This window comes from Epinephelus moara, chromosome 24, assembly GCF_006386435.1.
Source record: "Epinephelus moara isolate mb chromosome 24, YSFRI_EMoa_1.0, whole genome shotgun sequence".
NCBI classification, from domain to species: Eukaryota; Metazoa; Chordata; class Actinopteri; order Perciformes; family Serranidae; genus Epinephelus; species Epinephelus moara.
In genome coordinates this window covers 20,746,455-20,761,346 of record NC_065529.1, presented here as the reverse complement: position 1 = coordinate 20,761,346, position 14,892 = coordinate 20,746,455, and the positions used below count along the sequence as shown (strand labels likewise).

Below are 14,892 nucleotides of genomic sequence, written 5' to 3'. Positions count from 1 at the left end.
TGTGCACCTCCTCCTGTACTGCCTTAATATGCACATTCAGCACATCCAATGCATCAAAACATTGTTTTCTAGTTGGAGCCGCGCCTCGTTTTCAAACTGTATGGTTTGACTATAGTGAACAATGACAGCAATATAGTCCACGATGAGCAGCGCTAAAATCAACCTGCGTAGTTGTCCCTCCATTGTGACATTAGAAAGTGTCACATTTATCTTGCAAGTGTACTCTTCTTCAACGTTTTGTTTACTTCCTGGATTTTTCCCACATGGAAATTCTGACCAATCAAGAGCAGCTTTCTTGCACAAGGCATTTTATCTGGTCCACTTGTAAATGCTGCCTTGAGAACACGAACCAACTCTAGGCAATTATGCAACTTAGTAACAAAATTAGTCCCTGATTCGGACCAAAGCAAGACAACTCTAGGTCTGAAAGCACCCTAAGTCACCCATAGTCTAATGACCAATAGGCCCGAAATCTAAACACAAGGTGTATGAGACTTGTACCAAGAAAACAGCCTAAATAAAGATATTTGGGGGAAAACAGCCCTTTTTTTTTTTAGTTAATTCATTTTTATGATGACAGCCCAGGGATGTCCAAGGAGAGTATTAAAAATTGATTAGTATCTAAATGATTTATTTTAAGAATCCATATAAAAGGTGCTGCAATTTCTCCTCATATGCTGCTTAAATTTGTATCGTTAGCCCTTTGTACTGTTTTATTTATATGCTTTTGGGGAATATAATGACAATGGAGATCAGTCAATGGGGCCCCGTGGGATTTTCTGCCAAATGATGAAAAAATAGCATTTTTCATTTTCCAATGAATACAATAAACATCCATTTAACTTTAATATAAACCCATAAATCTAATCTAAAATCTAAATAGTATAATAATATTTAATTTATTGTCGTATTGAGAGCAACTATTGCACGCTACATTCTCTGCTGATTGCATCAATTTGCTCAGAGAGAGGAGCGTTCGCCTCTGTTCTGCTATCTGAAAGCAGCAGGTAAAGAAGCGGCTGAATGTGTCAAAGAGACCTCAATAAATAATGGATGTCATGAAGCTTCTGTGGAAGCTGTCGGCTTTGAAATCCACTCCCTGGTTGAGTCACACTCCCAGTTCGCTCCTTTCATTTTACATTTAACGGGCCCTGTGCTGTATAACCATCATCTCCAACACACACACACACACACACACACACACACACACACACACACACACACATACATATACACCTCATCTCTGGCTAAGGCTGTCTGAGGCAGTTAGTGCTGGGGAGGTGCTGCGCTCAGAGCAGCCAGGCAGGTGTTGTGTCCGTCTTAGGGGCTCACGTCTGCATACATCAACTTCAATTTTACCCTCAGTTCTTGGGGCTTGAGAGCCTGGTTGACACCCACAGGAAGGGAACAGACAGCAGCACCAACCAGGAGGAAAAATAAACAGCCTCTTTTGGACCAGGCACACAGTGAAAATTGTAGCGTTTCTCAAAGACCTCTAAGGTTAACTGGTTTTCTTTTGTAGCTGCGAATTGATTTCTGAGCTCTTCAAATAGTGCTATCTGTCCCCGCTCATATGTGGAGGGAGAAGGCTTTTAGCTACGGATGTCCCAAATGTCTGAACCCCAAACAAATCATTTTGCAGTATCGCTAACACTGACAGAAGACAGCAGGTGCATTGGAATTAAACACCTCATTAAAGTCGGAGCAAACAAATGGATTTTATGGCCCCACATGACTCTAATACAACTCATATAAACCTGGGTGATCAAAATAACAGTTAAAATGTGTTCAAACTTTAATTAAAAAAAAACTTCCCCAGAAAATCTAAAATGCATGCTGTGAGCTCCACATGTCAGGCTCTTGCACAGATGGATCAAAGTCAGCAGGATAAATGGCTCTCTTCCCTTTGATAATAATTAATTACACACTCAAGAAAAAACAAATGCCTATGCAGGCGCCATAGTAAGTGTGAGGAAATTACACCTCTCTTAATAAACCCAGAGATAGAGGGTATCATTTTCTCGCCGTGTATTTTCATTGAAAACAGCAGAATTTTCTTTTTTATTTCAGATGGTATGTCGGTCAGGATTTTGGATTCATAGGTGATTAGAGCTCATATTAATTTAGATATATGAAACAGCAGCACTTATAAAAGTAGGAAAAGTGTGTGAAATGTCTTGCTATGGAGATGCAATCTCTGCTCTTTGTGCAGGCACACAGTATGTGTTTAATAACGGAGTAAGAAGGACAGCAGAGAATATTCTCCTTGTCTCCATGTCTCCAGTATGAGATCATTGTCCTTCAGCTATAATGTGAATCTTCTGGCTGTCATACTGGCAAAGAAAGAACACTGGCTAAAGGCCACTTGTCTTTACACTGTGCCCAGGCCGTGTTTGCACTGTCAGCTCTGGACAGCTCAACACAAACCCATATCTACCCACCTCTTGTCGTGTGAATCTGAAAATACTTTCAGAAATAGCCATATGATTGAAATTGGATGTTGATGACTGTGGCATCTCTCCCAGGTCCAAGCTGTAACACATCTGTGTTATACTCTTCTGTATACACTGATGACTATTAAAAGGCGAGGACTCATCTCTATCTCTATGACCATTAGAAGGTTGCAAACCATTTGCATGCAAATAGACCATTTCCTGGCACATATTTTGAATTGTCATTGCAGGAAAATTACAGAAGTAAATGATACCATCAACAATAGCTCCCTTTACACTGTCTCCTCTTGAGCACTGCAAAGTCTTCCACAATCTGATCCTTCACTGTCCCACTGTAACCAGTCCACCCAGCCTCTCTGCAGTTGCATTAGGGATCATTGTCAAAAAAAAAAATCAACACCAGAAAGACCTCACACACCTCACTGAGAGTAACAGTTCTTCAGTGAAGGCAGAAGTCACGACCGACGGATCCACCATGAGCATTTCATTTGAATTTCATCATGGGTGTGTTGTGTAGATGAAGCTTTAAATCAGTCATTAATTAAGGTAAATGGGTGGCATGGTGGTACAGTGGTTAGCATTGTCACTTCACAACAAGAGGGTTCCTGGAGTTTGCATGTTCTCCCCATGTCAGTGTGGGTTTTGCCCAGGTACTCCGGCTTCCCCCCACAGTCCAAAGACATGCAGGTTAACTGGTGATTCTAAATTGCCCCTTGGTGTGAATGTGAGTGTGAATGGTGTTGTGTCTCACTCTGTGTGTTAGCCCTGTGAAACTATGGCAACCTGTGCAGGGTGCTTCTGCTTCTCATCCAGTGTCATCTGGGATAGGCTCCAGCACCCCCACAACCCCCAACAGGATAAGCAGTTATGGAAAATTAATGAATGAATATTTTTTATTTTTTGCACAAATTGCTAATCCCGGCCCTGGTGTGACGCCCCCCGCACCCCCTGACACTTGGCCAGTAAACATACACATTTACAACATGAATCTGTTCCATAGTGTAAGCTGAGAGCAGAGTAATCTCTAGAAACAGAGTATAGAATCTGTGTGAAACTGGACAAGATTTTAGTATCAGAAGCATTCTCATTGCCGTTTGTAGTCCCAGTAGTGTTTTTGACCAATCGTGTTTTGGTTACATGCAGGTAAACAGTCTATATGGAGGGCAAAAAAGGGGGATCGCATTGGCTGAAATGAAATCTCGGAACCCATCAGCTTTTACTCTAGCTTATTATTAGCTTTTTAAAAGACGTATCTGCATTCATATGCGGATGTCTGTTTATAGAGCATCACAGCTCTGTGTATATAGCACCTCAATTTGCTAATCGGACTGTAAACAATGACTGGTGTATGGAAGAGGAAAGCCAAGATAGCCGTTACCCAACACCTTCAAACCTTCAAAACACTGGCCATTGCCCCCAGTGGCTAAATTGTCATCAGACTGATAGCTAATAGGTTCCCAGACTAAGTGCAGTGTCTCCTCTGTGGATCTCCACCCTCTTGCAGCTCCAGACACACCTTCAGCTTTTAATCTGCTGCAGCTGCTGGTTTGTCATCTTTCTTCTGTTTCATTCTCAAACAGTTCATTTTATGTGACTTTTGTTACTCAGCAACTTGAAATATGGCTCATTGAACATATTGTAGCAAAATTATGGATTTCTAAAAATACTCAAAAAGTACTAGTACTTGGAAAAAAAAACAGTTTGAATGTTAAAAAATCAATTCAGCCACTGTGGAGATATCAGTGTATAACTGTTGTGCCCACAAATGTGAGGGTAGGTTGTACATAATGACCATCACAAAACCATGAGTTTCAGAAAAGGGTCTTCAAAGATTGTAGAAAGTTGGCTGCACAGATGCGTGACAAATCCCATTGGCCCTCTAAACTGATCATGCATGCTGTAGTCCTGGGTCTGTCTACTGATGAAAAATACACATAAAACCTGAGGAACACTTTTATTTTGTAGCCAGTGAGGTAATGAAAACAAGCATACCCAACAACATTGTGAAGGAAGACGAGCAAATATTGAACTGTGGTCCATCTGACCAACGAGGTTAGTGTGTTAGCAATAGAGTTCTCAACTTGGATTCATTTTTTATGAAAAACCCTTTTGTTTTTTCAGTAGACCAGTAGACCCTTACTGACCAAAGGAATCATCAAGGAATGGATATCTGGACTTAAGGACCGTGCCAGAGGTAGGGAATCACCACTATTTCCTCATCTCTCTTGTTCACCATTATAATACAACATACTTTGGAGTATTCACCTCAGAACGCTATGTCATTTTACTTTTCACCACGATTCACTGCGAGGTTGTCAAATACAGTTGGGAGAAATTTTCCTGAAGGGTTTTCTACCATAAAAGGATCTGTAGTTTGGGTTAAACTGAATAGATCTCTGTCAGAAAGGGCTTTCTCGGAGAAAGCCTACAAGGAAAACTTCTCCCATGTGCTTTTGCGATGGCCGTGCCCACAGCCACACAAGAGAGTGAATGATGCCATACTGACTGACACCATTATCACGTTTAGTTACCTTTAATTTGCAGTCACTTAAAATACACACAGCACCTGTTTGTTTAGTTTAAAATTCATTAGCGTTTTGACAACACACTGTTTTCTAAATGAAGCGTGCACATGTTATGTTAGCTGTTTTGTCATTTTGCTATTTGCTTTTGTAAGTTATTAATTCATTTCTCTTTGTCTTTGAGTCGCCTGAAGTCGCTTCCTGGTTGGAGCTGGGCAGAAGATGGGGCTGAGGGCGAAGCCTGCTTTTACACAGAAAGCCATCCCACAGACTGCACCAAGAGCTGTGACATCATGGGGGGATTAGGTTTTTTTTGTGTTATCCTTAGTTATTATTTGTGTAAGTTCTTCCCTTTGTGTTTCAGTTGGTCTGATCAGCCAGTATATATGTTGCCCCATCGTCTCATTTTGTCTGTTTGGCAGCCTTTTCTCAGCAAAGTTATGTTTTGTCAACCTCTTTTAAGGGCCCTTTAAATCAAATTTTGTTATCTTTAGTCATTTAAAAATATTTTTTTGGGGGGGAAAATAAACCCACCTTTTTTAACTTTAACCCTGTGCTTTTGTGCTTCAACTGCTTGGTCCACGACACGCTTGTTGACTATGGTTTGCCAGGTCTCCAGAAGTGATGTCATATAGCCACCTAACCTATGTTTTTTCATCACATACTTGCTAATGATGAGCTCAGTGTTTATTTTAGTAATTTAAGTGTATACACATAAAGATAAAAATGATGAAGCTTAGTTGTCCCACTTTACTATTCACCATACAGTAGTAATACAGTGTAAAACGCATGCTAATAGTTAAAGCTACTAAAAATTTGAACATCCACAACTCCCGCCTCCCTCCAAAGTCCCATCCCCCTCCTCCTGCAACTTCACCTCCCTCCAAAGGCCTACTCCCCCCTCCTCCATTACGTCCTCATTACGTCTATGATAGACGTAGACGTTGGCAAGGTAACGTTAGATACACGGAAGAGGAGAGTATAACGTTACAACCAAGACAGTCAAATGCAACCCCAGAGTTTTAAAACTCAATCGGAGTCAGTGATGACTGATGAGTTTTAAAATAAGGTTACAGTGCTAACGTTAGATAGTAGCGTTAACGTTACTAGTAAGTGGAAACGCACAAGGAAGATAACGTTAATGTTTCAGAGGCTACGCTACAGTAGGCTAACGTTAGCCATTAGCAACTGAATGCTGTGTTTTCATTTATGAAATTATAGCCTATGTTACATTAGCGACCATCTTGTCCCTTTTTAGCTCAGGATGAAGCTGCATCCCTCTTCGCCATCACTTGAAAGCAGAGCCGAGATGTTACACGAGCAGTTACGTCAGTCAGAGGCCTCCACGTGGGAAAGACAGACAGGACGCTCGGCCAATCATTAATGGTATAATTATGAGTTTTTATTTCTGGTGGAATTCACTTACATTTTAGTGTGCCATCAGTTTATTAATAGCATTTTAACCTAAACAAAGAAGTGTAAAAGTTCAAGAAAGGTAAGTGTGGCTTTAACCTAAAAGTATTATTAAACAAAAACAGGCTCCCATATTTAGGCTACACTACCTAAAAGTGTAAAAACAACCCAAACAACACTGACAGATAACAGTGTTTAAATATCACTGAGGGAATAACTGCTGAAGTAACAAGATTTAAATCTAGTGCAGGAATTTAACTTAAACCGACACTAACATCTCTGTGAGATCCCTCCGCCTAATTGACTCCCTCTGTGTGAGCCGCCGCACCTGTCACCACGCTGCTTCTCCCTCCGCCTCCGCCGGCCGCATCACCATCTCCTCCTGCAGAGCCGAGAGGAGCAGTAGCATCAGCGGCTCCGAGCTGTCTGTGAGGGGCTGCTCAGCACCGGCGGGGACATTTTACCCATGCTCTTCACCTAATGTGACACTTTTCACGCAACTGCTTGAAACACCGGCTGAAGCAATGGGAGCCTTTGGAGTGATAATAGGGATTTTACAGTACGTGGGACTTTATATTCAACTTAACGCAGCGCTCAACGCCGGACACGGCGAGGTGGATAATCACATCTCTGGGAATGGTAAGTTGCTCTTTTGTCTCTGTTTGTGGGTGGATGCTGTAAGAAGAAGCTCTGTTATAATATCATATAAAACTACCATTCAGGAGTGATTGGGTGGGGTTTCCATCCCTTTTTTGTTTTTTAAAGTTTATTCTTGTTGTTATGAAGATAGATGATAGACTGAAATTGTCTTACTGTTGTCTGTGGGGTACTATTAAATGAAACTTGTGAATATCGCATTTATTATTTAATGTGCTCACCTGAAAGTGGTTCAATACAGTGCAAGGTGAAGCATTTTTAAATTAAAGTGAATATGACACATCCCTTTCAATAACTTATTTAGATATAGGAACAAGCCATATTCATACCCCACCTTAACATTAGTTTCAGCACAACCTATTTTGTTGGACAAAATCAGGTACAAAGCTTTAAAAGCTTTTTAAATCTGTATCTAAGAGGCTGGTTCAGCATATATTTCAAACAATAGCTGCTGACCAAAATGTCTTCAAGATTGTCTATGTACAGTTATAGATGCAGAAAATCCTTCATGGACAAATAACTGCTGTAAATCTGTGATAAATGTAAAGATAACGAAATAAAATCTATAATAATATCACTATATTATAGGCTATAGAGTGTATGGATAATGACTGTTACAGTGAGATCAGGATGGAAATCAAAAATAGCTGTAAGTTTACCGGAATGGGCCAAGGAGGGTGTACCTTATATTAAAATAACCTTTGTGATAGTTACACTCCTATTCTGGGCAAATATCCTGGAAAATAGACAGTAAAATTGAGGCTTTCCAATGCTACATTACACTAAACTGTACTGTACACATTAGATCACAAGCCATTGCACAGCTCCATTTATGTATTTTGAGAAATTAAGAAATCAACTCCCAGCTCAGCCACAGCAGGGATTTGAACCCCCAAACCTTCCTGGTACAAACATCCTTCTCTGGCCCTGAAGCTCCCAGAATCCTAATAACCTAATAACATAAACAATAAATTCTTTTCATTCATGGTTCACTGTAGCGACAGACGGTAGAGACTGGCACGCCAGAAACCGGAGGAAAGAGCGAGGCTGGCTGACATGCAACATAATAAGCTCCTGTCAAAAGCAGATTGTGAATATTGCGATTACATGGTATGTGCCTCAGACTGCGAGGCTACAGGCATCGAGAAGTACTATCTCCTATTACCACTATCTTACCTCTGGGCTCTGTATGTGAAATAAAACATCACAGTGTGTAAAATAGTGTGTTTAACATTAAAAACAAGTTAAAGTCAGTTGTTAAAGGCTAGAAATGCACTGTAACCTATACCACACCAACAGGGCAGTGTGTCTACTGTCTAATTAACACGGTGTTATCAGATTAATTTATGTTAAAAACATACAGCCCAGCTTTGGCTGAAGGTTTAGGCAGATGGACGTGAATTGAAACTTGTAAGAAAATACAAGCCAAGGTGAACCATAAACACAAAAAAAGCCAAGGGTATGTGCCTTCAGTGTTCTTGAGACAAATTACAGCTCCTGAAATCACCCAAAGGAGAGAGGGGATATGTGCTGCACTATGTGCTTTTTATGGAGGTGGGTGAAGGCTCGGGGTGCCCTGTTGCTGTACTGTAGCACCTTCACCACATTTTATATTCACAGCTCAGTGCGTCTTGTTGGAACAAAAATCACAGGGTGAGTTTATTATAGTTCAGTTCTCCTCCGGGGTCGGTACTTCACCACTTGCTACTTGTGTGCTTGACTTCTAGCAACTGCCATTAATATGCACAGTGTTTGGCTGCAACACATTACAGTGATATTGCTTTCCAAACAACAAGTAGTGTAACGAATTACAAACAACATTTCAGTAATATTATTACAGATACCCCAAATACAAATGACAAATGATTTGAAATCAATCACATCCCCTGGGGTCATTTTCGTTATCATCGCATGGCACATGCACATCACCAAGCAACAACCTAGCTTGAAAGATGGAAAGTTTGGAAAAGCTTACACGCAGCAGCTGGAAGTATTCCCGTTTCAATCAGGAGAGACAGAAGAATGACGTAAGATAATATTCAATGAGAAATATGAGTGTACAGATTAACAGGTGATTTGTGCTGATTAAGATTTAACAGAAATGTTTGGTGCTTGGACACCAGAGGGAGATATTTTGCGATCGAGAGACATCTGAGCAGCAGCAGGATAAATCCCCCCATGGAGTCCAGGCGCTAGTGGTGGTGGTGGCTGACGATGAGGCGAATGAGGCTGATGAATCTGTAAAGACTAGGTGGTGATGGGAAGGTGGAGGGCAAGCACGACTGCAGCAAGAAAGGACTACGGCAGAGAGAGAACCGTATTTAAAATGAGGAGCAGTAAGATGATAGGCTGACAGAGAAGATGTGTCGCTATGCTATTGGTTGATGACTCAATTGACAGCCACAGACAATGACACCTAGAGACAGTGAGTGAGCATGTGTACAAGGAGTGAATGGCAGGGTGAGAAAGAAACTTACAGCGTGAGCATGAAAAGTGTTGTCTTCCTGACTGAACTTTGGCCAGAGCTTCTTTACTTTGATTTTGTCTTGAGGAAACATGTCAAGGACGTTGTTGTTCCAGGTAGTGGTACTCAGAAAAACACGATGAGCACAACAATGTGTAGCTTGTAGTGATGGGCAAAGCAGTTCTTTAGATGTTACTGAATCACTAGAATCAGTTCATTAAAAAGTTTTGTTCAAAAGATTCGTTCACTGAATCGTTAAGTGCTTGGCGGGAGGAGCCCTTACTGTGTACTGCGTAGTCCGTCTCTCTCCATTGCTGCTGCTGCATCTGCCCTGCACTGGTGACTCTCATGACTGGCCAGCCTAATGTTTTAAGTTTGTTTATCTGGAAACTAAGTCTGTTAAAACAATGGGGAGGTATTATTGTGTTCATGTGGCTTGACTCCTGGCTACATTAGCCGTTAGCTTGGAGAAAACGGTCCCTATGAAAGTGTATCGCTGAGAAGAAATGATTTGAATCACTCGGGGATCGGGGTTACGTTGTTCGCCGAGTGATTCGTTCACAGACTGATTCTCAACTGAACTGAGAAATGAACGAATCAGTTCCGGAAGTGATTCAGTTCAGTACGTTCACTTAACAGATTGTTCTTTTGAACACTTCGTTCGCGAACGACACAACAGTAGTAGCTTGTGGAAATACACCCCACCAAAGGTGAGCCGTCTTTGGCCACCAAGGATGCTGTATCCCTAGAATGGCTAAATAACCACAACCGGATTTAAGTCATAGACAGCTGCAGGTTACAAAGAACTAATGAAGCTTGTGGCTGGATATCTGGTGGATGACATGTCTCCACAACTGACTCTTCATCTGTCAGATAGATCCTTGGGAAGATACCTCAATATTTGTGGTGTGTAACAGAAATGTAACACAATGAGCAGTGTAAAGCATAACTGTTGGCAGGGAGTAATAAGTAAACTAATGTGATTAATTTTCAAAAGTGTACAAGTAATGAGTAATAAATTACATTTGTGAGTAATGAGCCCAATGCTGATTATGCAGATATATGTGTGGAAGATCAATTATGTCAAATTGCCTTTTATTATTTTGACCAGTCAGTGTCATCTGTGCTGATGAAACCAAAAATGGTCTGTGAAACCTGCAGTAAGATAGTAGTATCTTTTAATTAAGGGAAGGGAGGGACATATGAAATAATAAGGAGAACTATCTGGATTAAAATGAATGGGAGGATTCAAATCCAATTACACAACAGTGAAGCCTACTTCACATTTCTAATTAATGTCTAATTATCTTCCTTATACTTTCCTGACACCACTTATGCAGTGTAAATGTCACTCCAGATATCTTTTTGAGTGTATTTTACCTGATAGAGTCCAGTTTTATGCTGTAGGTGATTGCATCTTTAAATGTGTTGTTTGGATGTATTTGAAGTTCAGACAGCTGCTAATACAACTTCATTACAAGTGCTTTAATTTTCAGCCAGTACTATTTTTTCCAAGTGTAGAACACCTTTTCTGTTACTTTCTTCAGTGTCAGCTCTTTTAAACATAATTGGCATTTTTACCTTCTAGCAATCCTACCTTTCTCCAGCAGCTCCAAACATAGATTTACTGCTGTCTAATTAAATTGTGTGATAACCACTTCATCACAGTGTCTCACCAGTTGTCCCTCGAGCCCTCTCTGCTTAGCAAGTTAGCTTTAGCTCGATCGCTATAAATGAATGCAGCGCACAGCGGTTCCAGATAGATTGACTGTCTTGGATAGGTTAGAAAATCAATTAGTAGCATTTCTCCCAAAGGGAGTTAATTAAAATTGGCTATAATCGTTGTGTTCTGTCTCCGCCTCCATGTCTTAGACTGGCCATAAAGAAGAAAATGCCTCAGGGCGTGATGTCTTAACAAGAATGAAAGCTCCTCCGGAAAAACAACTGTTCAGGTTTTTAAAACTTGATCCAAGAAACAAAATGAAAGCCTTCTATTCTAACTTTTAACAACAGCAGCTCAAGCACCAGAAAAGAGAGTTGTGGTATCCTTTGTGGTTAAGTAATCCGCAGGAGATTTTTTTTTTTTTTTTCAATCGGGCTCTTTGATAAATTGCCCAAGCAGAGGGGAGCTGAGCCGTCATGTAGAGCAGAGAGGCTGGATGCACTGTTCTAGAGAGTGCTTGTTAGATTCAGCCCTGACTCATTTGTTTCAGATAAGTGCATCTGGCTGGGGCCCGGTCAGGCCCTGCACCCCAGTTTCCACTTCAGCTGAAGTGTAGATTGAATCACCTGCAACGTGAAATCATATGTTCTGTGTGAAGTCAAATGACCAGCTTACGTGGACCAGTGTCTTCACCTCATTGTGGGCCATATGTGTCAGAGTATGACTCAAGCTGCCATACAGGTCAACTCTCACCACTGAAGACGGACGAGGAAACTGAAGAGTGAGCATTGTTTGTGTGGTCTTCATGTCGACGCTGTATAACCCAAAGTGATGATGATGCCACACGTGGTTTCATCATCAATTCTGAACCCTTCGTATTCAGTGTGAGACAGTGTTAGTGCTCTTTGGCAGTGCTCATCCTGTTATCCATTGTGAGCGTACCACTTTCACAGTGTGGGGGCGTGTACCAATTCATTAGGCTTCCAAAGTGTCTGGGATTCTCTGCCAGTCCTCTGCTTGGTGTCCTTTTAATGAGGATGGCCAGCCCCGGCAGTTTGCATTGGCTTTCAATTTAATGGAGCTCTGGCTGTGCGAGGGGGGGGCAACAGATTGTACAGTCATGCTGTCACAGCGGAGGGTGCTGGCGGAGGCTCGGTAGGAGAGAGAAGGAGAGTGAAAGAATGGTTGAAACAACGCTCACCTCCAGAGGATACCAGGGGCAGGAGTATATTGTAGCATGTCGCAACTTGAAGGGACAGCTGCTTCCTCTGGTGATGCAGTAATCGCTGGTGTGAAGTAGTTGTGCTTGTGATGACCCATGGTTAAAAAAACATCTGTCTGATTCACTGAACATTTGGTGGAATTGATGATAAAAAATTATTTGGTAGACAGAAAGTGTAATCTTCAAAAGTACAGAGAACACACTTTAATAGCAGAGCCCAATGCTTATTCCTGTATCTTTGCTACATAAAAACAAAAGCAACCAAGAGGGTTAGTGTAGCAAAGCAGGGCCAGCCCAATAAAGGCACGGACAGTCCTCAAAAAAAGGCTAAAAGTTGAATATTCTTCTACTCTTGGATACTATCTGAAGACCAAACACGTCTAAAGTTTGGTCGAAGCCACCCCCGTCCCCAGAGGCAATTACACACTTGCTAATAACGGCAGGATCAGCTTTTTAAATTTATTCTGAACCACTGGAGAGAGGTTAGCAGCAAGCCTGAGAAATTTAGTTTTGTGTGGACCTTTATCACCTCTGGCTGAGATGGCCAGCTCTGCTCAGTAAAATGTGCAGTGATAGTAAATGATTAAGACAGAGTTTCTCTTAATCGAGAGGATGGAGAATATTCTGTACAAAACATTTGTGATGGAGACCTGGTTGTATAAACTCACTGAGACTCACTTTAACTGAGATATGTTTAAGGGACAGCTAACACAAAAATCAAAAATACATATTTCTCCTCTTATCTGTAGTGCTATTTATCAAACTGGATTGTTTTGGTGTGAGTTGCTGAGTGTTGGATATATCGGCGATGATACAGAGATAGAGATGTCTGCCTTCTCTCAAATATAATGCAACTAGATGGCACTCGAATGTGGGGCTTAAAGCGCTAAAAAAAGACTCAACAGCCATGTCTGTTTCCAGAAATCATGCTTGAGTTACTCAAGATAATCCACAAACCTTGTTGTGAGCAGTTTCATCTAGGACCTATTGTCTGTCTACCAAACCATACCCACCAACCGCATCAAAACACCTGATAATGGAAACCCTGAGTGCAGTAGCGCTGATGATAAAGCTGGTTGCTATGTGTGTTTTAGAGAGACAGACAGAGGGGAAGAGGAGGTGGAAGGTGGACTATTGCACAATGTTTTTGTAAGCTATTATTAACTCACAATGCTGCTTTGTCATTAAATGACCTACCTGGTTGAAACCAGCAATATTTTCTAACAATCTTACCCAGACAGCCACCAACCACATCACCGTGCAGAAGGAAGCATGCATCTATAGCTAGCTCACCCGAGCTAGCTAACATTACAGCTCAGGCAAGAATGGCTGGCACTAATGATGACATCTTGCGCTGTCACAAGCACAAGCCTCTTGTCAGGCTAGCCTTTACGAAATATGGGAAAGGGGACATTTTAAAAAGTGGGCCCCTCATCCACACACAACAGGGGTTCGTGTACATTTTTATACTTTGTTCGAATATAATCCAATTCCTCATATTTCCGCATGTATTTTGTATCTATCGTTAAGACCTTGTTTTCTTATTTGAAAAGCAGAGGAAGTCAGACATGTATCCTTGGCCAAAAACTGTCCTTCAATGAATGATTAGAGAAAAGTGAACTGAAACATTGATTGAAGAAATTACTGCCAGGTATTCAATTGTAAGGTCAAATCAGGAGTGAACTTTTTTTTTCATTTGTTCATTCAATCTTGAGGCTGCTTTAATCAAGCATCAGTCAGATTTTGTGCAGAACTGAAATAGTGTAAGACTACATAGCTTTCAATTGTCAGTTTTCCAGTCAAACCCAGGGTCCCCAGTATGCAAAAATATTGAAATACACCATTTTGAAAAAGGCAATGTTCCTTTTCCCTTGCCAAAATTTGGTTTAACTTTGGAGCATTATTTGGACCCTGTTCCGACAAGATAGCATAAAATGGGAGTATCAGATGGCACGTTGAAATGTGTTTTGATTATAAAATTACATTTATTTATCATGTAAATACATATTAAATTGTCGGTGACTTAAGTTACTAAGTATATTGTTGTCCTTGATCCCAGTTAAGGGTCAACCATAGACCTTCAACACATCCTTGCATAGTGCTCTAAGCACTTGGTACTTAACTGTCGTGTCTCATGAAAACATACACACCATCACTTAAAGGTTCTCAAGGACAACACACTCAAACAGAACATAATGTTGTCTTTCATCCCCCGAGAGTCCAGATGGAGTACAATGTGCATTCTCGAAAAATGGTTCCGGTATGTGTTGTCAACAACACGTGCTACCTCATGTTACCACACTCTGGGAGGAAACGCAGAAATAGCCTCTGAGTCTTGTGTCCCAAGGGCTATAAAAAATTCACTCTGGAGTACCGGCAGCAACAGGCAGACAGCTGCTTGCTTGATTACCGGCTCCATTCTTATTTCATTATTTTACCTTCCACCTTGAATGGAGGCTGAAGGTCTCGCAGCAAGCGATTATTTCCCCAAGGAGGCT

The 14,892-nt window shown here is 41.2% G+C and overlaps 1 protein-coding gene across 1 annotated transcript in view; it reads left to right on the top strand.

The window, feature by feature from the left end:
• The first annotated feature begins 6,785 nt into the window (after positions 1-6,785).
• The window catches only part of vstm2l (V-set and transmembrane domain containing 2 like), a 31,995-nt gene continuing 23,888 nt past the window's right edge, over positions 6,786-14,892 (top strand). Inside the window, exon 1 of the mRNA XM_050038210.1 lies at positions 6,786-7,027. Within this exon, the coding sequence (XP_049894167.1) occupies positions 6,913-7,027 (115 nt within the window). The 5' untranslated portion in view covers positions 6,786-6,912. The remainder of the gene's footprint in view (positions 7,028-14,892) is intronic.